Source organism: Rhinichthys klamathensis, unplaced genomic scaffold, assembly GCF_029890125.1.
Source record: "Rhinichthys klamathensis goyatoka isolate OS25496 unplaced genomic scaffold, OSU_Roscu_1.1 h1tg000296l_1, whole genome shotgun sequence".
NCBI classification, from domain to species: domain Eukaryota; kingdom Metazoa; phylum Chordata; class Actinopteri; order Cypriniformes; family Leuciscidae; genus Rhinichthys; species Rhinichthys klamathensis.
Window position 1 is genome coordinate 3,099,838 of NW_026606815.1, and position 23,495 is coordinate 3,123,332.

The 23,495-nt window shown below is 36.8% G+C and overlaps 3 protein-coding genes across 3 annotated transcripts; 1 reads left to right on the top strand and 2 right to left on the bottom strand.

Moving 5' to 3' along the window:
• Window positions 1-1,801: 1,801 nt before the first annotated feature.
• On the top strand, window positions 1,802-5,482 carry ctsla (cathepsin La). Its single transcript, XM_056270033.1, has 8 exons — window positions 1,802-1,908; window positions 3,195-3,330; window positions 3,431-3,553; window positions 3,643-3,795; window positions 4,210-4,434; window positions 4,531-4,699; window positions 4,817-4,934; window positions 5,023-5,482. Exons 1-8 carry the CDS (start codon window positions 1,817-1,819, stop codon window positions 5,120-5,122), a joined length of 1,116 nt encoding a protein of 371 aa, XP_056126008.1. The 5' UTR covers window positions 1,802-1,816; the 3' UTR covers window positions 5,123-5,482.
• An 888-nt stretch (window positions 5,483-6,370) lies between these two features.
• On the bottom strand, window positions 6,371-14,738 carry fbp2 (fructose-1,6-bisphosphatase 2). Its single transcript, XM_056270103.1, has 7 exons — window positions 14,392-14,738; window positions 13,736-13,898; window positions 12,526-12,618; window positions 11,787-11,927; window positions 10,765-10,902; window positions 9,209-9,328; window positions 6,371-6,700 (listed from the first exon to the last, which is right to left on the bottom strand). The coding sequence occupies exons 1-7, from the start codon at window positions 14,562-14,564 to the stop codon at window positions 6,512-6,514; spliced, it is 1,017 nt and encodes a 338-aa protein (XP_056126078.1). The 5' UTR covers window positions 14,565-14,738; the 3' UTR covers window positions 6,371-6,511.
• A 1,572-nt stretch (window positions 14,739-16,310) lies between these two features.
• On the bottom strand, window positions 16,311-21,353 carry fbp1a (fructose-1,6-bisphosphatase 1a). Its single transcript, XM_056270091.1, has 7 exons — window positions 21,048-21,353; window positions 19,915-20,077; window positions 19,092-19,184; window positions 18,842-18,982; window positions 18,186-18,323; window positions 17,914-18,033; window positions 16,311-16,998 (listed from the first exon to the last, which is right to left on the bottom strand). The coding sequence occupies exons 1-7, from the start codon at window positions 21,215-21,217 to the stop codon at window positions 16,810-16,812; spliced, it is 1,014 nt and encodes a 337-aa protein (XP_056126066.1). The 5' UTR covers window positions 21,218-21,353; the 3' UTR covers window positions 16,311-16,809.
• Between the last annotated feature and the right edge of the window lie 2,142 nt (window positions 21,354-23,495).

Here is a 23,495-nt window from a genome sequence, read left to right on the forward strand (position 1 = left end):
AATTCTGTGTAAAATGGCTTTTGCGTGTATACTCTCCCCACTGAGGCCTTCAAATCAACCGTGAGAAGCAGGGCCCACTAAAATGAATTGAAAATGATAATGATTGCATGATGAATAATCAGTCATGTGCTTGTTTTTTTGAGGAGTCAGAGTGTGTGCAGGACAGAGCTTGCATTATTCAGCAAACGGAATTTCCGCCCCATACAGTTTTTCAACATAACATATTGAAGCTTTCCTGTTTTCTTTGTTTTACAGCTCTGTTTCTGTTACTCTTAAAAATAAAGCTTCCAACAGCGGTATCCATGGATGTTAAAGGTTCTTGATGGAACCATATACCAATAGACTGTAGTTGACTTTAAAAAAAATACTATTTAGTGACAATGTGGCCATACTTATCTAACACAGAGTCATGTTTGGCTTGTATGTTGCTCACACTTGATCAATGGTATTTCTTTTAACTACTCAATTTTGATCATTGCTTTAAGAGGTTTGCTGATAGGCTTAAGTGATAACTGAGCAATCTTCCCATCCACAGCTATTGTGCACTACTTGTGACAGACGACCCATTAATCAGTGTTTTCCCCCCTTTGTTTGTATGTAGATTGAGCAGCACTCTAATTCTGGCCTGCCTCAAAACTTTGCATGAATGTAAACAATGTGGAATGTTGTCACAGAGTCAAGTTATATTTCAAATTCCCATCTCAATTGAAAAATTCACATCCTCTCTGATGACATTTGAAATGTTTACTAAACTAATTATCCTTATTAATTAAATACTGTAGCCTAATTTAATAAAACTGTCCGTTAAATTACACACATAAAATAATTGCATGTGATTTCATATTTAATTTAGGCTAATTGACATTAAATGTCCAGACAGGAACATGCAGCAAGGTTAAATATTGCCATCTCCTTAAAAAAATAGCCAACAATCTATTTTGCTCTTCAAGTGGCTTGTTTTGGACTTAACAGTCCAATTGTGGATTTAGTGTGAGCTCAGTAATAAATGCCATGAGAAGCATTTCCACAGGATAAGGCCCAGACCCCCTATAAAGTGCACATATGTGCATTTTCTCATAGAGCACTGTGGAGCTCATTGATTTTATAGTAGCCTATTTTAAACCTATGATATTTATAGGCTATACATCATCAGTGTTTTATTTTAATACTTTTAAAGTGAGTTGTGATCCCCTGATCTTATTTGCAGTGAGCTCTTATTTAGGCTACCCGTATAACTGGCGCTGTTCCTGCCTGTAGATAACCTGCACTGACGTCCTCACATAGACATACTGATAATAAATCCAATATACACTGGTCTTTGTGTTCTCGATGTGTGAGTGAGCAGGGTAATGCAGTTCAATGCATTTTATAGTGATTTTATAGTGAAAATGTAAGACTGCCTATTAAAATAGAGTCCCCTTTGTTTTATGATCTTTTATAATTTAGTATATAAAGTTTTAAATCTACTTATTTACAAATGATCTTGTCAGCTGTTAGAATCTTGGTTTGGTAATCAACATTTTTCAATCAACTTTTCATGTTGTGAACTTGTCTTTGAACACTTAGGAGGCATAAGCATTACTGACTGGTTAATAATAGGTTAAACAACTGAAGGTAGGCCCTATAACAATTTTGTATCTCGTTTATGTTGTTTCTTTAGAAACAGCATTGTTTTTTTTCTTTAGAAACAACATTGTTTTTTTCTCCACGAGTAAGATCATAATCTATCGGGAACTCATCACGTGCTGGTGGGTCACATGCTCTGACGTGTTCGCAGGGGCGGGATCAAAAGATCTACAGTTAAGAGTCTCGACCAATGAGAAATGAGGAATTTGGCTTCAGATGCGCTATAAACTTGTGGCCCGTCTGTGAAAAAAAAATATTTTCTTCGGGATTCAGGACGACAGGGTGAGTCAGGAGTTTTTTAAAGCTTTCTGAATTTTTTGTTGTTTTAACATTTATTTATTTTTTAAAAACCGTCAATATGGACCCTTTAGCGCAAATTATATACATCTTTGTTTTGTTTTAGGTTAGAATCGAGCTTTTCTGGTCGCTTTGTTGCTGATACATTCTTATGAACTGTAACTTAATAACTTACAAAATACATTCTAATGAACTGTATTCGACACACGGTCGGTTATACATTCACTTAATAGCCTAGATGGGTAAAGCATGGCGCTTTTTGCTTTGACCATTTCTCTAAAATGGTTTCAATAGTTTCTTTTTCGATTTCCGTGGCCTGGTTTCGCTCTTTGTTTTCTTTTCCTGGGAAACTGGGCTGCAACCCAACCGCCTAGATCCCGTGACTGCTGCTAAAGGAACGCCGTATTCTCTTCTGTGTCCAGCGACCAGTGTGTGTGTCTGCCCGGAGGCCCGTGCTGTGAACAAATATATATTTTTAGAAGATATACAGTCATATAACGTTACCGATATAGATTCGTTTCTGTTCGGCGGCATAGGTAGGTTTGTCTTTTTAATGTAACGTTACGCGTCCACTCGTTTTTATTATTCATAACAAGGTTATTAACTACATCTGCCTCGGATCTGCCTGCTGTTGGTTCTTTATTACATTACACGGTGTAAACAAATATATCGTGGCAGTAATCTGATCTCACGACACTGTGGAAAAATACGCCTGTTCTTTTAAATATACATATACGTTTAATTATACAGCAGTGAGGTGACTGACTAGGAATATTTGGCATGAGATTTCAAGCCGTTTCAGCAATGTCTTGCGTAACATTATCTGTAACCATTTTAAATAGGTTTATTCAGCACTTAAGAGAATATTAATTACAATAATACGTTTAATAATAAGTTAAAAATATGACAAAAAGTTGGAATTCTGACTTGCATAATTAAAAATTCGGAATTGCATAGTTATATAGACTGAAAAGGTCTTATATTTCCACAATTTAGATTTTTTTTTATCTTTTATCTCATAGTTATGACCTTTTATGTTATAATTAGGATCTACCAAAGAAATGGGTAGACGCTTCCATATTAGACCCTGGCTATTTGTACTAAAAAAAATGATGTCTGATTTAAAATATTCGGTCTAAAAGGGTGGTAAACAAACAAACAAAAAAGAACAGTAACTTGTACATGTTTAAGTTTGATATCTTTACATGGAATAAAACAGTTCATGGTCACTTGTTGCAACATGTCTGACCTGTTGTTGTTTTTCCCCACAGTGTTTTGATCATGAGGGTGTTTTTGGCAGCGTTCACGTTGTGCCTCAGTGCAGTTTTTGCTGCTCCAACTATGGACAAGCAGTTGGATGACCATTGGGAGCTGTGGAAGAACTGGCACAGTAAAAAATACCATGAAGTGAGTGTTACCCTGAAGAGAGATTGCTGGCTTTAAATGTACATGAACAAGTTGAAAACGGAGCAAGATGTGGAACTCAGTGTTATCTCTTTCAACACAGAAGGAGGAGGGGTGGAGGCGAATGGTCTGGGAGAAAAACTTGAATAAGATCGAACTGCACAATCTCGATCACTCCATGGGCAAACACACGTACAGACTCGGAATGAACCACTTTGGTGACATGGTAAGACTGCAGAAGAAGCTTATTTGAGGCGTATGCATACCGATTTTTGAAATTCCTTCAGCATTAATCAATCTATTCTATATCTACAGACTCATGAGGAGTTCAGGCAGGTGATGAATGGCTTCAAGCAAAAGAATGAGAGACGATTCACTGGATCCCTCTTCATGGAACCCAACTTCCTGGAGGTCCCAAATAAATTGGACTGGAGAGAAAAGGGATATGTGACTCCTGTGAAAGATCAGGTGAATAATTATTTTTAAAATAACTAAATAAATAAAAAATAATAATAATTACATTTCAAAATTTCAGTTAACTTCCAGTAACTTTTCCAGAAGTTTTATTTTTATTTGCAATTTCTACATAAAATATTTTAGAGCTTGCTATTACTAGTGACTAGTAGCAGTTATTAAAAAAAATACCCATGGTTTAATAATTCACATGACTTTTCCTAGTCTAAAATTCACATTTTTAAAATTAGGCCTCTTCATATATCCAGGTTTTTCAAGACAGTGGTTCATTTGAAGAAATATTATGGGAAACCAAAATAAGAAATATCTTGATTATTTTATGTCAAAATTATTTTGTCATCCTTATGGCCCCCGGCCCCCTGCTTGAGAATCGCTGGTCTAAAACATTTTCAATTGTGATATTTTCAGGGTGAGTGCGGTTCTTGCTGGGCCTTCAGCACCACCGGAGCCATGGAGGGTCAGATGTTCAGGAAGACTGGAAAAATGGTGTCTCTGAGTGAGCAGAACCTGGTGGACTGCTCCCGTCCTGAAGGCAATGAGGGCTGTAACGGAGGCCTCATGGACCAGGCCTTCCAGTACATCAAGGACCAAAGTGGTCTGGACTCAGAGGAGTCCTACCCCTACTTGGGAACTGTAAGTTACATTTACTTTTAATTCCTCTGAATTATTCTGATTAATTACATAAAAGATTACCATAACATACATGCTTTGTTTTACATTTGTTTTCAGGACGATCAGCCCTGCCATTACGATCCCAAATACAGTGCAGCCAATGACACCGGATTCGTTGACATTCCCAGTGGAAAGGAACACGCTCTGATGAAAGCTATAGCCTCTGTGGGGCCGGTGTCAGTGGCTATTGACGCGGGACACGAGTCTTTCCAGTTCTACCAGTCAGGTGTGGATATTTCTCACCACTAGTTGTTGTTAAGCCTACTAAATGACTGCGTTATGACAATTTAGTGAAGGAGAAGCCTGTTGATATGAACTAACGGATGTATACCTCTTGTTATAGGCATCTACTATGAGAAAGAATGCAGCAGCGAGGAGCTAGATCACGGCGTTCTTGCCGTTGGTTATGGTTTTGATGGTGAGGATGTTGATGGCAAGAAGTACTGGATTGTCAAGAACAGGTAAGAAGGTCATTTATACTTTACATTCATGAATGGCCAATGTTTAAAGCCGGTGTTTTTAACCCAATGTGTCTTTTCTGTATTCTAGCTGGAGTGAGAACTGGGGTGATAAAGGATATATCTTAATGGCAAAGGACAGACACAACCACTGTGGCATTGCTACAGCAGCTAGCTACCCTCTTGTTTAAGGAAGATACCTCTCGAATCAAGACATTGTATCAGAAGGCCACATTAGTGTCTCGGGTACCTGAGTGGTTCACTGAAATCCACTAGTGTAGTAAAAAAAGGAGTCGCCTAACACAGGGGACTGTGTCTCACAGCCTGAATGAGACTGTGAGAGAGAGAAACCTCAAGCTCTAGGCATTGTGTGACGCTGTTTTAGGGACTTTATGCAATTGTTTGTTTTTTTTTGGTCATTTTAATGCCGTTGATTTAGTTGATTTTTGCCTCAATGTAAATACATGTTCTTTAGTTTAAGTTGAAATGTACAAATGTAATTTTTTTTATTTCTACTTTCTGTATGATCAATTAAACTTTTAAAAATGGAACTGTTTCCGCTTGGCTTGGATTTATATTCTTCCAGTAGTTTTATATATAGAATTAAAAAACATATTATTGCCCATAACAGCATACACTACTGTTCAAAAGATTTTTTTTTTCTTGAGCACCAAATCAGCATTAGAATGATTTCTGAAGGATCATGTGACACTGAAGACGAGTAACGATTCAGCTTTGTCATCACAAGAATAAATTACATTGAAAACATTTTATATTGGAATATGTCACTGTATTTCTGATCAAATAAATGCAGCCTTGGTGAGGATACGATTATTTTTTCCCCAAAAAATTCTAAACTTTTGAACGATAGCGTATATTTTGCAGTAGCTTTACATATCATTTGCAAAACAAATCTATTCCTATAACCTCACTGCGACATTTTGTTGACTTGATTAGCAAACAGAAAATCCAAACTAGTGTAACTAAGCCTATTCAAACAGGAAGTTAGTTGGATGATTGAATGGTACTGGTTTTCAGTACTGCTTTCTAAAACTTAAACCTAAGCAGCAGCATATGTCATGTTCATGAGGGTTTCCAGACATACTATGTCACAATCGATTTCTTCTTTACTGTATTGTGTTTTGATCTTCAGGAGAGGTGAACATTAACATGGAGGGCTGTTCATTTGCTCAATGTGTCCTATTTGTTTTATCTCTTGGCATTTTGCCATTACATGGGCCGTCATCATGACCAGCAAACTAAGACTTGTGGGGTGGAGATTACTGGGTTTTGGCTCTTGTACTAGTAGGGAGGAGTTTGTTAGAACTACCAACTAACAAACAACACATTGCTGAAGGCACATTATGTTCGCATAAAATAAGTGAGGAAGAAAGACAGACTGCGAAAGGGGTAGAAGAACAAATAAGGAAAGAAAAAAATGATTTTAAATACAGAAAATTTAATGCGATTCTGTTTACAAAAGCATTGCTTCTACAATTTAAAAAAAAAGCTACTGTGATGTTTTGCATGCTAACTCGATATCATGTGATTTTCAATGGATCAAATCACAAGCGAAATCTCTATTTTTTCTGTTTCTTGACAAAGGACAAGTACTCCTCCACATCATCTGGAGAGCCCGCCACAAAGGGCGCTCTCTGGTGTAGTCCCTCGGGAATAATATCCAGGACGCGCTGGGTGCCTGTCGTGGCGATGCCTCCGGCCTGCTCGATCAGGAAGGCTATGGGGTTACACTCGTACAGCAACCTCAGCTGGAGAGCATGAAACACGCGAGAGAAAAAAAAATAAGTTACATAACGCTGACAATACAAGTTATTTTTCAAAGGGTCTAAGCCGTGAACACTTATCGTAGTTTTACCTCCGAGTTTGAAGCCGGTATGTTTCATTTTGCAACAATTGTCAATTTGGGTCATTGAGTGTGTTTTATGGATTTGTTTTAGTCTTATCTATGTAGAACAGAGAAACTTGACTGTGTAAATGCATATAAAAGGTAATACACTGGAATTTCTTGAAAAGCAGCATGAACTGCAGATACTATATCTGGGTCACTGCTTTCATAGTGTGTATTTGCTCCAGTTTAGGTTTATGCTGTGTGTTTTATCACTGGCCATTGTCAGGAATGACACAGCTCTTCAACCTCAAATGAGAGGTTATCTGTAATCAGAATATGACCTACCTGCACCTGCTGTAAACAATCAAGTCATTTACAGTATAACTTAAGATAGATTGACCTAGTCTGCTAACTAAAGCTAGAATTAATACATAAATATTGTTAACAGAGTGCTGCAGGCGTGATATCAAAACCCCAGTAGACTAAAGGCAGCCACACACTACAAGACATTTCCCCTCTGTCAATCCTGGGTAAAGTCCTGATTATCTTGATGGTTCTACAGATTATCTTATCAGAAATTTTCCTGTGGTGTGACATGTGTTAGAAGTGATTCAATTTGCTTGGTAGATCGTCGGGGCCGCACCAATCTCAAATTGCAAATATCCAACATGTTGAATATTTACAATCAGAAATCCTGTTGTGTGAGGGGAACCCCGAGGTAAAACGTGCACGCAATATTTAGATTGTCACGTGGAACAAAACGATACCCAATCAGAAAGCGAGGTGATGGAAGACGGAAGTCTCCACGACATCATCCAAAACTTTTTCTTTTTTCCAAGCGAATAATAAGCATACCAAACACTATAGACCTTATTCAGAGCAGCGCCATGACGGGTGTGAAAGCGAGGCTGTGAGGAATAGACTTACCATGTTTTCAATGGCATTCGCTTTAAAAGCTGTATACAGCTCCCAGATCACATCATTTTGTCTACTGAAATGTCTTGGAAAGATATTTTTGCAGTGTTTCGTCAGCAGAACAATCCAAAAACACATTAAATAACAGTACAACCCACTGAAGAGATGTATGTCTATCCCTCACAGCCTCGCTTTTATTCCCATTAAAAATCAAAGATGGCGCTGCTGTGAATAAGGTCTATTATCGCAGTTTCTTCTTTTCTGCCGTCCGCCATGTTTGTTTACACTAAAGTCAAGTTTTGTGAGATTTCCTGTGCTCACAGTCAGGACTCTGTTTGTGAAGGGAATCTGTTAGGCTGCATCTAAAATGTCATACTGCCCTACTATATAGTAGGCGAAAACAAGTATGTGACAAAAGAAGTATGTCCGAATTCACAGTACTCATAAAAGAGTAAGCACAAAGTACCCGGATGACCTTTTTCCTGCGAGATGTGTGCATACGATGGACACTTTACTATCCAATGAGGCCACGGGAGAGGGTTTATGAATGACATTAACAGATGCTGGTAGCAGGTCAACATGACAACATGCCGAATGTAGTCGCAATTACATTCATGCTACACACATTCGTACTGTATAGAACATACATTTTTAGCAGTCGTGGAGTAATTACTTATTCAAAACAAGTACCTACTCAAGAGAGTATGCACTTTTGGAGGCAACCTAAGTGTGTGCTGTGCTGTCTTGGTCACATCGCGGCACTCCACACACTATAGGAACAATACTGTTATATCTATCGTCATGTTTGTGGTCTCTCACATTTTAAAAATCTTATACGATTTTAAAAATATTTTAGTGTATTTTGTTTTATTATATTATTACAGCTGTGATGTCAAAACCCAGAAGACTAATTGGCCAGGGGTTCCCTCAAGATTTTCCTATGGGTTTTTTATGACAGGGTTTTTTAGTTTATGAGTAAAATAAGGTTTGTGGTAAACTTAACTTCACGTTTACCACAGACTTTATTTTACTCATAAACGGAAAAACCCCATTATACACAAAACACTGGCCAATTGGTCTTCTGGGTTTTGACATCACAGCAGCAATAATCTATTAAAAGAAATGAATAAATATGTGAGATGAAAATGTAATCCAAAAAAAAAACTTGAATAGAAAAAAATTAAAATACGTTAAAATACTAAAATGACTAAAACTGAAATAAAAATGAAAGCTAAATAGAAATATAAAAAAATAATCAAAATGACAACAGCACATAATGTTACTAAAACAAACTAAAATTAAATTAAAACTGAAAATATAAAAAATAACAGCTAATAATAAATGCTATAATACATAAATAATACCAAAATAACACTGGACACAACCATAAGACTAACCTGACGTGAAACACTCTAAGTTTCATCATACTCATTATTTATTATAACACTATCACCTGTGCTTTTTATGACCAGTTTCCAGTTTGCCCTGAATATCTTAAAGCATGTGAGCTCACCTTTCCTTTTGGACTCTTCTCATTGGCTGGGTACATGAATATGCCGCCATAAGCGATGGTACGGTGTATATCAGACACCATCGACCCAACATACCTGGCACCATACGGGGCAGTACCATCCTGTGAGACAATTACATTTCATCAAATATAATATCAGGAAATGTCATCGGTATTCATATGAATGAACAAAAACCCAAACTTTTTTCATATCCATCATTCTAGCTTGGATTTTTTAATAAACTGAAAATAATTTCAACTTGCACCAACAGTCTGCACACAATCTAAACAAACATTGTCGGGAACAAAAGGTCACAAGTGCTTCAATAAAAGAGGATAGGAAAGCAGGAAGTAGTGTGAGAAGCTCCAGGAAACTGAAACCCAGCTGGACAGCTAAAACACATCGGTAACACTTTATTTTACAGTGTCCCTGTTACACACCTTAGTACATTTACTTACTATAAAACAGCAACTAACCAAACCATAATTATATAGTAAGTACATGTTGGTAATTCATATCAGTATGTATTTGTATAATTATTACACTGTAACAAGGACACCTTAAAATAGAGTGTAACCCATACATCTGTCACCAAATGAAATCCCTCTTCCTTAGAAAGATGTGAGCAGTAAAAACAAAACAAAAAAAACTTCATAAAGTTGTAATATTTGGCTTTAAATTTGGATTTAAAGAGGTGGCAGCATGCTCCCTTAGCCAACCCCACCTCAAGCAATGACAGACAACAGACAAATCAATACTTCATGAGATAGCATGTTTCTGACAACACTTCTACGAAAACAACATGATATTCCACATAAAACATGCCAGAGTTGATAACATAATGAACGTGATTAGCAAGTTGCCCATTTCGTAATGCAGTATTTTATCTAAGACAAGCTCTTCTGTTTTTTTTTTTTTTCTTGTTTACTTTTTCCTTATCACCATCAGACTGCTTAAGATGATCTTAAAATGAAGAAACAAAAACATATATTCCTGGAAACACAAGATCTCACATCTATTCACTAAAAATGTTTTAATAATTAACTAGCTGACCCACGGAAAATTCAGACTCAGCCTATTTTATAATCACGCACTGCACGCAGTCGCTCTCAAATCAGTTGCATATGCTGAGTCTATGTTCCAGGTCAGAAAACAGAACAAGACTGATTCTGCAAAGGAAGTCGCTCATCACTTTCCAGCATATGTAACGTGTGTAAACATCAGCTGATGCTAAGCACGGCAATGCAGTCATGCAAGCTGTTGATCAGTCAGCAAGCATTATTCAGACTCACTTTGTTTTAAACCAAGTGATCTTCAGGCCAGCTAAGCAACATTCTCTGTTCTGTCGCAACATGTCATGAACATGTGAGTACGTACGGCTCTCTCACATGATGTTTTGTACACAGCAAATCACCATGTGCACTCAACAGTTGATTTGTGCTGTGGTCTTACGGACTCATTCAAAAAATCTTGGCTAGCAACAATAAGACTTTCCCAAAATAATATAAAAAGACAAAGCAACACTCTTTGACTGTGTATGTCTTTGTAGGGAACCCACCTCTGGGTATTTCTTGTGCTGTATATACTCATTGACTGCAGGCTCAAAGTACTTAGCATAGCCCTCGTTGATACTGTAAATCTTCCCCTTTTTCTTGATCTTCACATTTCTGTCTGTAAGAATGAATTCTCCAATTGCCTGAAGAAGAGGAACATAAAAAAAATCATGAGCTCATGTTACAAAATGACACCCTACTATACTGTATGCTGTAATATAAACTAAATATAAATTAGCCTAAGATGAGGAATCAAAACTAGTTCACTACAGCCACAAACTATTCAAGACTTTTATCCGAAATTGAAAAAAGAAGTGGCCCTCTTAATTTGTAAAAAAAAAAAAAACCTCCAAAGATCTAACCATAAAGAGAAGTGAAACAACTATCAGTAACACATTATATAAGTACAAAAAAAGTTTCACAGTTTACTACATAACTATTTTTCTTTTTAAGACAATATTATGTTTGTGTCTGCTTACTTTGCGCATTATAGTCGTTAAGCTGTAAAGGATTCACTTAAATCATTTGGAGTGCCTTTAAAGGGATAGTTCACCCAAATATTAAAATTCTGTCATTTACTCACCCTCAAGTTGTTCCAAACCTGAATGAGTTTATTTCTTCTGTTGACCACAAAATAAAATATTTTGAAGAATGTCGATAACCAGACAGTTGATGGGCCCCATTGACTTCCATAGTAGGAAAAAAATACCATATGGGCGCCGCCGCCGTCAACTGTCTGGTTACCAACATTCTTTAAAATATCTTCTTTTCTGTTCAACACATGAAAGAAACTCATACAGGTTGGAACAACTTGATGGTAAGTAAGTAATGACCAAATTTTCATTTTTGGGGTGAACTATCCATTTAATGAACTAATTCCTACCTTGAATTCTAAAGGCTATGTGGCCATACAACTCTGATTTCAGAACAGCCTACTTTTCATATTTATTTAATAAAGTCCTGGCATTATTATTCATCATTAGTATATTAAATATCATTTCAGCAGATTGAACTTTTTTGTGCGTACTGGATCCAGCATGAAGAAGTCAACTCCAGTTCCTGTACTGATAGCCACTACCGTGGCGCTGCCGTAAAGCGCGTAACCCGCACACACGATCTGATTGCCCGGCTGTAGAGCGTCCTTGACAGTCGGTTCTCCGTCTGAGGCCTGAAACAGGAAAAACAACTGAATCAGCGGCCTGTCCACAAAGACAAAAGAGTGAATTTAGGCTCATCGTGATTAAATTGGCTGTTGAAAGCAAATAAAATTGTACATACACGTCAACATACAAACCCAATGACACCACCTAGAGTGCATGTTAGTTACTGCAGTTCTACGTGAAGTGTTACAACTTACTTTTTAACGATTTGTAACTAGAAAAGATTATATTAAAACATAACAAAAGTTAAATAATAGACTCAGCTGTACCGTTGTTATTCGTTACATTCTAGTAGGCTACACTTAATAAAATCAATTTAAAGTTATATTGAATTCATGCTTAGCCATATTTGTCATCAGGCAGGGTCAAATGCAGTCAGCATACCTCGTCAATCTGCATGGGAGAGTAGCACAAGAACACCAAACATCAAACCAATCCATCTCGCACACCACATGACAGAAAGCTTACATGGAAATACAATTATATTATTTCTTTATTGCATTTGCTTATGGGTTTCTCGCATGCATCAAAAAGTAGGCTACACCAAATGCACATGCAACTCCAAACTCCAATCTTGCAGTCAACAGATGCAGTACAAACACTCACTCTTTTGTAGATGGCAAAGATGGTGCCTATGGGGGCCAAACAGTCAATGTTGGAGGAGCCATCCAGAGGATCAAAACAGACTATATACTTTCCCTGTGACAAACAGCAGCCTGAACTGAGTATGCATCCGAAATGAGACGGCGACCTCATGTGGTAATTATCTGAATGAACTCCAACAAATATGCATGAACACAGGGTACATTAGACTGACAAATAGCCTAGCTTACATAGCAGCCATAACTATTTTAAAACCACACAGACATTTCTAAGGTTTTTATTTATTTAATTATTCCAGACATGCAGTTTTATTTGATTAAAGTTTTTCCCCATCATTTAACACTGCCAATTGGATATGTGATGGAAAGTAATCATACTTTATCCCATTCTAACTGTTTTGATAATAGCCAGCTCAAAATATTTTATTATTACTATTATTATTAAGTGTTGTTGTTAGTTATTTTGAGACGTTGTAAAACGTTGTAGACAACACATTTTGATTCTGATTCCGATTAAAAGAGATTATTCTCTCTTTTATCTCATAACAATGTTTCCAAAGAGTAGCAGTTTCATTTTATTATATAAGCACATTCATATTTAGGCTACTTGTTAGACCAGAGTTCATTGCTGAAATAACAACTCCAATTTATATACATTCTATTATTTCTACCTTTGGTGTTAAAGGAATAGTTCACAATATATATATATATTGTCATCATTTGCTCACTTTTCATGTTGTTTTAAACCTGTATTAGGCTACTTTCTTTCTTCTTTGAACACAAAAGGAAAGGCAAGGGCCTGTCAAGCTAAAAAAATGGCAAAAGCACCATTATAGTCAATAATAATTGAGAAATAATTTTCTTAAGCCAAACCAATGAAAATATCTCTTAGTATACGTTCACATCCGAATATGGCATGTCAAGACACTATGACACTAATGTGATTTTCTTAATTTTTTGAGTGAATATTGACTTAAATTTCCATGTTTTTTTGTTGTTTTTTTCAACTTTTGTGAAGCTTTTAAAATGCACTTTTAGGAGCGTGATTGACTTTATGAAAAGAGCAGCATAAACCTTCTACCTAACATTTTTTGTGAAAAATAAAAACATACAGGTTTGGAACGACATGAGAGTGAGTAAATGATAACAGACCTTTCTCTTGAACAGTAAAATATATATATTCATAAACCAGACTTATATCACAAAGCTCATACTCTTTTCTCAGCAGGTGTGTAGATGACATTCTCGTTCTCTTCAGAAACCATCAAACAGGTGCCATAAGACGCATGCAGCATATTGATGACCAGATCATTGGAAAGCACATCCAACTTCTTCTGCTCATCGCCTGTGACGTTCACCTGCCCGGCAAGACCTTGACTGTGTTCAGTGAAACAGGACATACTAATATTATTAAAAAGCAGATACTGAGGTTCAGATGCCAAAACAGTATGGTGGCATTTCCTTATTCCTAAATAATGCTGTCACGAGAATTATTAGTCAATTAGAAATGAACAGCCTTACATGTAATAGATCATTTATATTATTTTATAATTATTAGGATTATTGTAATGATATCATTATCATTATCAACCATATGTGTATGGTTACAGGCTACTGTAACCATACACGTAAGTGCACATACTGTAAAATAAAAAGCATACAAACACTGTAACTTTACAGTTCTTTTACTAGAACTAACTTTAACTAGTCTGAAAAACCATAACTAACCATAACTGTCTACGTGTCCTCACATTTTGATTTTATAATTGGTCACCCTCTTCTGCTTCATACATTCAAAGAATGTGTTCACAACACAGTTAGAGTAAAACATATTCATTCTCATAATGCAAAATAATTCAGCAAAACTTACAGATGATTGAGTCCAGCTTTCCTGACAGCAGATGAAATGGCTTTAATAGCGGTTAACAAGGAATTAATGAGCTGTGTGAGTTCTCCGGTGGCCCCCTTCACCTTCCGCCCCTTCTCCATCACGAAGCGAGTGAGGGTCCATACGTCCACATCAAAGACCGACTGATCCGACATTCTTACAGTATCCGAGAGTTGCTGCAGTTGGACAGGCAGAGACTAACTGAAGAGACTCCAGGCAGTCTTTTTTACACACACAGTGAGTGGATGAAGGCCAAGGTTATATTGGTGAAGCAGATCAAGTGACAGTAGTATAGTCTGAATGCTAGTAGAGCCAGAGCTCAAAGAGCCTAACTTATAAAGCACGTTCCTTGGCTCTCAGCTAATTATTTATGTTCACTGTTGTCACATGACATATACTCAGGGGTTATAAGGTCATGGGTCACAAATCAAAGCTCATGAGTGTTTATGACAATCATGTCTTAATGAACACTGGAGGTCTGTTAAATGGATCGCATTAATAAAACTGTGTATTTATTTATATGTAAATGTGTCCCAATAAGTCAAAGTCAAACCTAGAACTGTGACTAAACACATCAAACACATTTAAAGAAAATGGATAAACAGCATTTTATATTTGATTCACAGCACTGAAAAGTGCAATTAACATGCTTTCCGAGGACTTAATTTAAATTGTAATCCTCAACAAGCACTGTTTACGCAATATATTTAAGCACTGCTATAGACGTCGCTCTCCATATTCAACAGATTTGGAAGACATATTCCCAAACAAGCATTGCCTCATGCTCTTATTGCCTTAAATGTGGGTGTTTTCTTTGCTACAGAGCCCAAAATAATAAACTCATTAGGACCAGAACCTTCCAGAAAAGCTGTGGGCTCCAACACAGGAGAAATCACTGAACACAGGCAACCATTTGTACACACATTTTGTTTTACACTGCACTATGCTACAAATAATTATCATTAACCTCTTGAAATGAACAGATTTGCACGCATATCTTTTTTGACCAAGGTCATGTAGAGCAACACCCCAAAATGTGTCTCAAATGTCAGCTGGGCTCTATGCGCCTACTGGCCTTTACAGAAAAGGTCATCTGCTCTTCATTTGGTTGCTTGAACTTGTTGTACAGTATGCCTTGTATTCAAATCTCTGTTTATATAGGAATACATTGAGTATGATAAAGGAAATAGCATTTTTCATTCACAAATAATATTAAAGTGTTTTCACAGGCTTACTGAAACACAATTAAAACATCAAAATACATCAAAATTGACCATTTTTATATTGCGGTATTTCTGTCATGACAACTCTCAGAGAGATTGGCATGGTAATGGATATGGCAATGCTAAAACTGCAGTCCGCAGTTTTTCCTCTTTGTCGCCATCTCTGTTCGAAATCTGCAATTGCAGTCATTTGCGGAATTATCAACTTTACGTGGGTTGTAGTTCGACACGGCACAGCGCGGATGAACACAATGTTTGAGGAGAGTGTGCAGCTGTCAATCACCGCGCCGGTGTCCATACTGGCATTAAGAATCACAGATTATTCTTTTTGGAAGTATGACCAACATAATAATTTTCACCAGAAAATGTCATCTGAACTAGTAAGTAACATCCACTTTTGTTCAGCAAAAGCCAACCACAACGATCCAATCAGTTTCCCATGGACAAACATTTTTCTTGTTCAAGCCACCGTTTCACTCACAATAGGGAAGAAAACACTATCGCAACTTCCTCTGTGCATGTTTTGTGAACTTTTATTTTGATTTTTGGTAGACTATCCCGTATCTACTGCCTTGCTTGATTGTACTGTTATATTTATTTTATCTTTTGTGCTTGATACATGTATCCCCTGTGCTTTTTGTTCATTAGAATAAAAAAAATAAAAAAAACTATCGCAACTTCCGTTTCATGCTGACTTTAATGTACGAGTTCTTAACACAGAGAAAACATGTCTTTCAAAGTCTTTTGTTTTGCCAAGAGCTTTATTCACAGCTTCCCTCAGCTTCCAAGGCTGCAATAAAGGAACAATATATTTTGATCTGTACAGAAAGAAATGAGATCAATTTAAATTCAAATCATCCTCATGAACATGCTTCTGTCTTTTCGCTTGACAACAATTCCAGCTGCCAAAAACACCCACAGAGATTGTCTAGTGCAGAACACATCGTGTTTCTCTAAAAGAAAATGTTTTGGTCTCAAGTTTTTCACAAAAAAATAATCACTGCTTGGTCCGTGTTCTCTAAAATACTTCTTATTTCTTTTTTGGAGGTATAAAGTTTATAAAAAACATTTGGTTTTAGGGAACTAGATCTACATTACGGAGGTATTTTGAAAGTAAGAATACATTTTGGTCTCTCATTCTGGAGTGATTATTCCGAGTCTCTCTGACTATTGGTCTTCATTTATGGTGTTTCTGAAAGATGGAGATGTACTCTTGGACATCATCAGGGGAGCCCATCACCACAGGTACCCGCTGATGGATGTTCTCGGGCTGGATGTCCAGGATGTTGGTGGTCCCTGTGGTGGCCATTCCTCCGGCCTGCTCCATGATGAAGGCCATGGGGTTGCACTCATAGAGAAGTCTGAGCTGAAGAGGGTGAAAGAGTTTTACAAGTCTCTACCAGTCCCAGCCACGTTATTTATCCAAGAACATTTAGTTAGGGCGTCCTCCTATTCCTACAGCTCCCCCTATAGGCTTTAAAAGCAGCTGTAGCAGACACAGGTGAGGTGAGTGAAGCATTAAAAGCTTTCTCACTAAGGTATTTGAATTATGATACTGTGAAGTAAACAGCATGGCACAAAGGTTTTTACACAAGTATCTATAATGTAATGGATCCTATTCCAGGATAGATTCTTACGGATAGAGAGAATAAACATTGACACGCCTGCATATTTGACACCAAACAAAAGAACTGGAGCAAAGGTCATACATGCTTTCCATGTCTTCACTTCATTTAAGTATTTCATTAAATAGAACAGTGTCCGCAAAACTATCTGGAAACTCTTAAGTGAATATATGAATGTCATTAAATTAAACACTACATTACATTTACATTGCTACATAGTCAAACATGGTAGTTCATTGCACCTGTGGTTACTCTGAATGAACCAGTTAGTTAAAAATGTCTCAGAAAAGTGCAGCTTATCTTATCTAGCATGCAGTTCTAACCTTTCTTAGAAGGTGCTAATGCATTCAGGCATTTTTAAGTGCAACTTGGGTGCACAAATTTGGGCTGCTGAATAAGACTTTATCAAGCAACAATTTTATGAAAAATAAATATTCATATTTATTCTATCAATGGACTACTATTCTACAGTATTACCGAATATATGGCTATATTCATCTGAATATATGAAAGCATATGAATATATGACTGTATTTAGGTTACAAGTGTTTAAATGCAGTTCAGAAAGAAAATTGCACAACTGTTGATTTATTGGCGTGGCAGCATCTACGTTTAAACAAGGTCACATGAATGTAAACAATGTTTAGATGAAGTACCTTTCCTTTGGGGCTCTTCACATTTGCAGGGTAAAGGAAGATTCCTCCATAAACAAGCGTCCGATGCACATCTGCCACCATTGAACCTACATAACGGGCTCCATAGGGCGCACTGCCATCCTGAACACATTTTTACAGTTATACTCCATGTGTGTCCTTTAGTAGCTGGTGGAGGTGTATTTGAAATGTATAAGTTTGTTCAGCTTTTATTATGTTTAGGGCAATATATATTGTAAAAAATATATTTTTTGGGGAAAAAATGCATACTGAACCTCCGGGAACTTTTTCTTCTGCAGGTACTCCGTGACGGCAGGATCGAAATAAAGGGCATAACCTTCATTCAGACTGTAGATCTTCCCCTTCTTCTTAATCTTCACATCTCTGTCCACCAGAATGAACTCTCCAATAGCCTGACATTTAAATGCATTAATGCATGTGTTATCTTTGGAGAGCATCTGTGGTATGCTGTCAATTATCACAGAAAATAACTTAGATTTGTCCTCAGTTAAAAAAAAAAGAAGGAAGAGAATAGATACAGTAATAAAAGTCTTACATTTTTTCTAGTGATAAAGTATGTTTACGAGCTGTTTTAGTCATAAAATTTGATTTAAAAAAAAATTTAAACTAAATTAATTAATTAAAACTAAATCCAGAAAATGATCCCATGATGGGAACCCCTAAAAGGTACCACATAGACACTTTATGGTTCTAAAGAAACCTTTCTTCTAAGAGAGTACACTGTTTCAAACTATGTCTCCTAGCTAATGATATGAATCATATAATTTCCAGCTACAAATGATTAACTACACATAGCTACACGTTCTTAGCATGCTTTGTGTAGACTGAATAAACTGTGAAACCAACTGATTCACTGGTAAATGATCCCAAAAGTGATGTGTAAAAAATGGTGTAAGCAAAACGGACTCACTGGATCTAACATGAAGCAGTTCACTCCCTGACCAGTGGAGAGGACAATCATGGTGGCACTGCCGTATAGTGCATATCCAGCAGCCACAATGTTTCTACCAGACTGCAGGGCATCTTTCTCAGACGGCTCGCTGTCTGTGCACTGTGAACAGAGCAGTCATTAAAGTGTGTTCAGATACTAGGGTGGAACATGGACTGTCATGGGCTGCTGCTGGCATACTTGCAAGTCCATTAAATATATTCAGTCATACCTTTTTGTAGATGGCAAAGATGGTTCCAATCGAAGCAAGGCAGTCAATGTTGGATGAACCATCAAGAGGGTCAAAGCAAACCACGTATTTACCCTTGAACACATGCAAGAAGCTTTGGTTAAATAAATATTACTGAAGTAGTGGTGCATCTTGACTTACATTACAGCCATTTAATGATGTAGCACTATCATATGAAATCCTCACTCATCTTTAAAACCACACACACACACACTTGACTGGCTTATGTCTAATTTTAACACAGCTTTTGACCAATGTAGTTCCATGAGTTACAGTTATTCATGATTACTGGATTAGTTTTTAACAAATCATTTTGTAGAAAATGAACTCACAATGTTCTCTAGAGCAGAAATATTTACATTCAAAATTACATTTCCATGATTTTTAAGGTTTTATTAACTGTGTAATATCCAGGACTGGAAAATGCCTTTTTAAAATTCCCTGAAATTCCAGGTTTTCTATGACTATGGAAACTCAATTTGCACAAAACGTCTTTGCACATGTATCTCAGTTTCATATTCTTGAATGTCAGATTAGATTCAGGATGGGTTTCTGGTCAATAATACAGGTTATGATCTATAAGCTTGCATCTCTACCTAGCCTAGCAGCTGAAATCAGTCATGTGACTAGGTCTCCATTTTCTCCCCAGGAAAGGCAAGTTTATCTGGAAACTCACACTTTTCCATTCTTGGGATAGACTGTGAAGAGTTACTGTGAACTCATTGGCTATGTTTTGGCAAACACTTTAAACAAAATATATCTTGATTAAATGGTTTATGATTAAACACTTAAAGTAGTACCTTACCCGTCTATCTGGCTCCACAATGATTGCAGTGTCATGTTCCTCAGTGACCAGTACACATGAGGTGAATGAGGATTTGATCATGTTTATGACGAGGTCATTGGAAAGGATGTCCAGCTTCTTAACCTGATCACCTGTCACATTGGTACTTCCAGCAATGCCATACCTGCCAGAAATATTTCAAAGTCATGAATTTAATCATATCAGAGGGACTGAAATTTGTTTTTTGGTATTGTTTCTCAATGCTTTATAGAAGTGTTGTATAAAAGCAACATCACACTACTTCCAGTACAACGGCACTGTTTGCTCATGTGATACTGCATACATAATCTATGTAATGGATACTTAATAATGAACTAATTTGTGATATAAAGTGCTCAATTTCATTTTTTTTTAAAGCCACAGAAGTACAAACTTCAGGTTTTTCAGTTCTGCTGACATTTCCTAACACTGAAGCATCTCTATATGCTTCAGTTTCTAAACTTAAGCTAATCACATGTGGGGAAAAAAGGAATAAACCAGCACTATATTGCTGTCTGAATGAGCAAAAAAAAACATTTTTCACAAACATGCATAAAACTAAAAACGAAAATGTTCAGTTCATATTCCATTAAAAAATGAAATGAATAAATAAGAAATTATAGTATATTTTTTATATAAAAAAGTGCATTGAGAATAAAAGAAAACTAAACAAAAACTAAACAAAACAAAAGAACAAGAAATGCTTTGATGTATAATTACTTTTTATTAATTTATTGCATTCCAATAATGAGCATCTGGCATTAAAAATTGAAGAAAAAAATATTTTAAAAAATGTCACAATGCAAAAATGATAAATTATCAAAAATATAAGCTTTGGTAACACTATTTTACAGTGTCATTGTTACACGTTACACACACTTAGTACAGTTAGAACATTAAATTATGCATCAAAGTAGGCTACATGTTGTTTAATATACTTAATTGTATTAAAGTTGTCCCTCAAATCTGATTGGTTGATTGAAATGCTGATGCAGGAACATGTTGTAGCTACTTGGTGAAAAAACACATTCACCTTGTGGGTATAGTAAACAAGAGATGGACACTGTTTTCTCCAACTCGTGTTTTTGTCAAAGGTGTGCATAAGAAATACTCACAGGTGCGCGATCCCAGCTTTCCTGACAGCGCTCGAGATGGCTTTTACAGCCGTGCACATCGCGTTCAGAAGAGTTGTCAGCTCGCCTGTGCCTTTGGCTTTCCTGCCCTCTTCAAGCAGAAATCTCGTCAAAGTCACAACATTAGTGTCGAATGAACTACGGTCTGACATGACTGCAGTCTGCAGAGTTAAAGATCTTCTTGCTGATGTTAAAATGAGAAAGATCTCGCTGTTGTATTAATAATATGGATAATTCCTGCTGCACCTTATTCTATCGCGGAAACAAAAATATGAAGGCGGAAATGGTGCTGGAGAGGGGTGTATGGAGAGCTAAACTAAACCAATGAGAAGTGCACAGCCAGAGGTTTAGAGGCGTGACTGACTGACTGCGTGGAAGTTTCAAAACAATGTTGCATTGTGGAAACAGGGGTGTGAATGAAAGGCCCCCTCATGCCTGATCTCTGCTGTGTCATCATGATCATGTGTTTGAGTCTGACCCACTGGCGAGCTGACATTACTCGACTATACGAGTGGCAGCAGTTTTTAGGGGGAATGCAAAAATTTCCTTTTGAGTTTGAATGGTCTAAAAACAATTGCTGAGGATTTTTTCAGAGAGTTGTCAACTATAAGTAGTCTTCAGTCTGCCATGTTGTAGGTTGTCTCATACTAGTCAGGCTGGTTTATTATTGAAGATTTGGAGAGCTTTTTAATTTTAATTTGACCTAATTTAATCAGTTGTTGTTCAGTTCAACTTAAAATAGGTATGCAAGAGATTTAATATTTACTGAAACATACTTCAGATATTTTTTTTTTGTATACAGACAGTAGCTATGAAAAGAATTATTAGGCTATCTATATAGCCTATTTACAGTCTGTGCTAAATGGCTATAGGAAATTATCTTTTCAAAAACATTTATGCTGTGAATATTCAGCATTTTACTTAAAGTGAGAAAGATACAATGATGGCAGTTTTGTAAGAAATTTAAGGCTAGCCGTTTCACGGAACCTGATTTCACCAAATGCAACATATTCCTGGATATATTTGTTGATCCTGGATCAACATTCTGATTAACCAATCAGAATTGAGGGAAAAGTTTACAGTTTATGTCAAATAGGCTTACAAGCAGGAGGTGCTTTTACATCAGTGTTATTCATCTATCATTTCCCTTTGATTTCAGGGTTAACTTGTGGGTACACTGTAAAAAATTATCATGATTTTAACGGTAAAAGACTGTAAAAATGCTATGGTGATGGTGTAAACTATTAATTGGTTACTATACGTGAATAACTGTGATAGATCTAGCCGTAGGCTATATTTAAATTTACCGTTTTAGGAAGTGAAAAAGAACAAGCCATTGTATAATTTACAGTGAAAAAAAATGTAAATTGACATTCCCACAATTCCCTGCGTGACACTTTTTTTTATTCAGTTATGTAGGCTACATTAGGGTTTTATGTTACATTTAATGTTGTTGATTTAATGTTTATTGCATTTTTTAAATGTCATGTGTGCTTAGTGTTTGTGTGAATGACACTGTGCATGTTATGAACTGGAAGACTCAGTAGGATCCATTTGCAGCTTTATTGAAGGAACGTCAAACAGGCAGGGGTCAGGAAACAGCAAAACAGGGAATTCAGAGAGCAAGCACAGAGAGTAGTCAGGTAACAGGCAGAAGATCAGGGCAGGCAGCAAGAAACAATAATCCAGGGCAATCCGAGTCAAGACAGGCAGCAAACAGGCAGTAGTGAGATAACAATCCAAAGTCAGCAAACAGATCAGCAAGATAGGGAAAAACGCTCAGTGATTACAGGCCGTGGCAAGGCAATACTTCGCAGTGGTCTTCTGTTTGAGTGTGGTTTATATGGAGTGTTTGAATGAGATGCAGGTGAGTGTGCAATCAGTCGGTATGAAGCATTATGGGAATTGTAGTTTGTGAAGTGATCATTCTGATGTGGAGTGCCCTCTGGACTGGTGACTCTCGGGGGTAGGCTACTCCAGCTGGTGATCGTTACAGTGCAGCTTCTAGTATTAGGCTAACTTTCTCAGCTTGTGATGTTGCATCATGTGATTCAAATGGTACAAAACAGACATATTTCAATAGATCGGTAAATTAGCATTAGCCATATCAGACAATGAAATACGTTTTTGTTTTTTTTTACTGTAAATTCAGCTAAAGTCTGTAAAACTTAAAAAGTTGATACCGTATTTTTTACGGTAAATTTCTGGCAACCACAGCTGCCAGTTTTTTTTTTTACCGTAAATTTAACGGATTTTTTTCACAGTGTAGGGTTAGGTTTAGGTTTAGGGTGTGGACGTGGTTATGTTTAAATTATGAATCTTTTACATTTTGTGTGTATTCTGACTCCATACAGAACTACCGGTAAGTAACCACTAGAGGTCAGCCCTGAATAAGTGTTTCTTAATTCACTTTCCCCACTGAGAAGCATG

Excerpts from the sequence above, each read along its gene's own strand:
- ctsla (XM_056270033.1), top strand. The coding sequence starts at position 1,817 with ATGAGAAATGAGGAATTTGGCTTCAGATGCGCTATAAACTTGTGGCCC. Across the intron at positions 4,435-4,530 it reads CCTACCCCTACTTGGGAACT|GACGATCAGCCCTGCCATTA; the intron begins GTAAGTTACATT and ends ATTTGTTTTCAG. Across the intron at positions 4,700-4,816 it reads TTTCCAGTTCTACCAGTCAG|GCATCTACTATGAGAAAGAA; the intron begins GTGTGGATATTT and ends CTCTTGTTATAG.
- fbp2 (XM_056270103.1), bottom strand. The coding sequence starts at position 14,564 with ATGTCGGATCAGTCGGTCTTTGATGTGGACGTATGGACCCTCACTCGC. Across the intron at positions 12,619-13,735 it reads ACACACCTGCTGAGAAAAGA|GGAAAGTATATAGTCTGTTT; the intron begins GTATGAGCTTTG and ends TGTTTGTCACAG. Across the intron at positions 9,329-10,764 it reads AGCACAAGAAATACCCAGAG|GATGGTACTGCCCCGTATGG; the intron begins GTGGGTTCCCTA and ends ATTGTCTCACAG.
- fbp1a (XM_056270091.1), bottom strand. The coding sequence starts at position 21,217 with ATGTCAGACCGTAGTTCATTCGACACTAATGTTGTGACTTTGACGAGA. Across the intron at positions 20,078-21,047 it reads AAAGCTGGGATCGCGCACCT|GTATGGCATTGCTGGAAGTA; the intron begins GTGAGTATTTCT and ends TATTTCTGGCAG. Across the intron at positions 18,324-18,841 it reads ACTGCTTCATGTTAGATCCA|GCTATTGGAGAGTTCATTCT; the intron begins GTGAGTCCGTTT and ends TTTAAATGTCAG.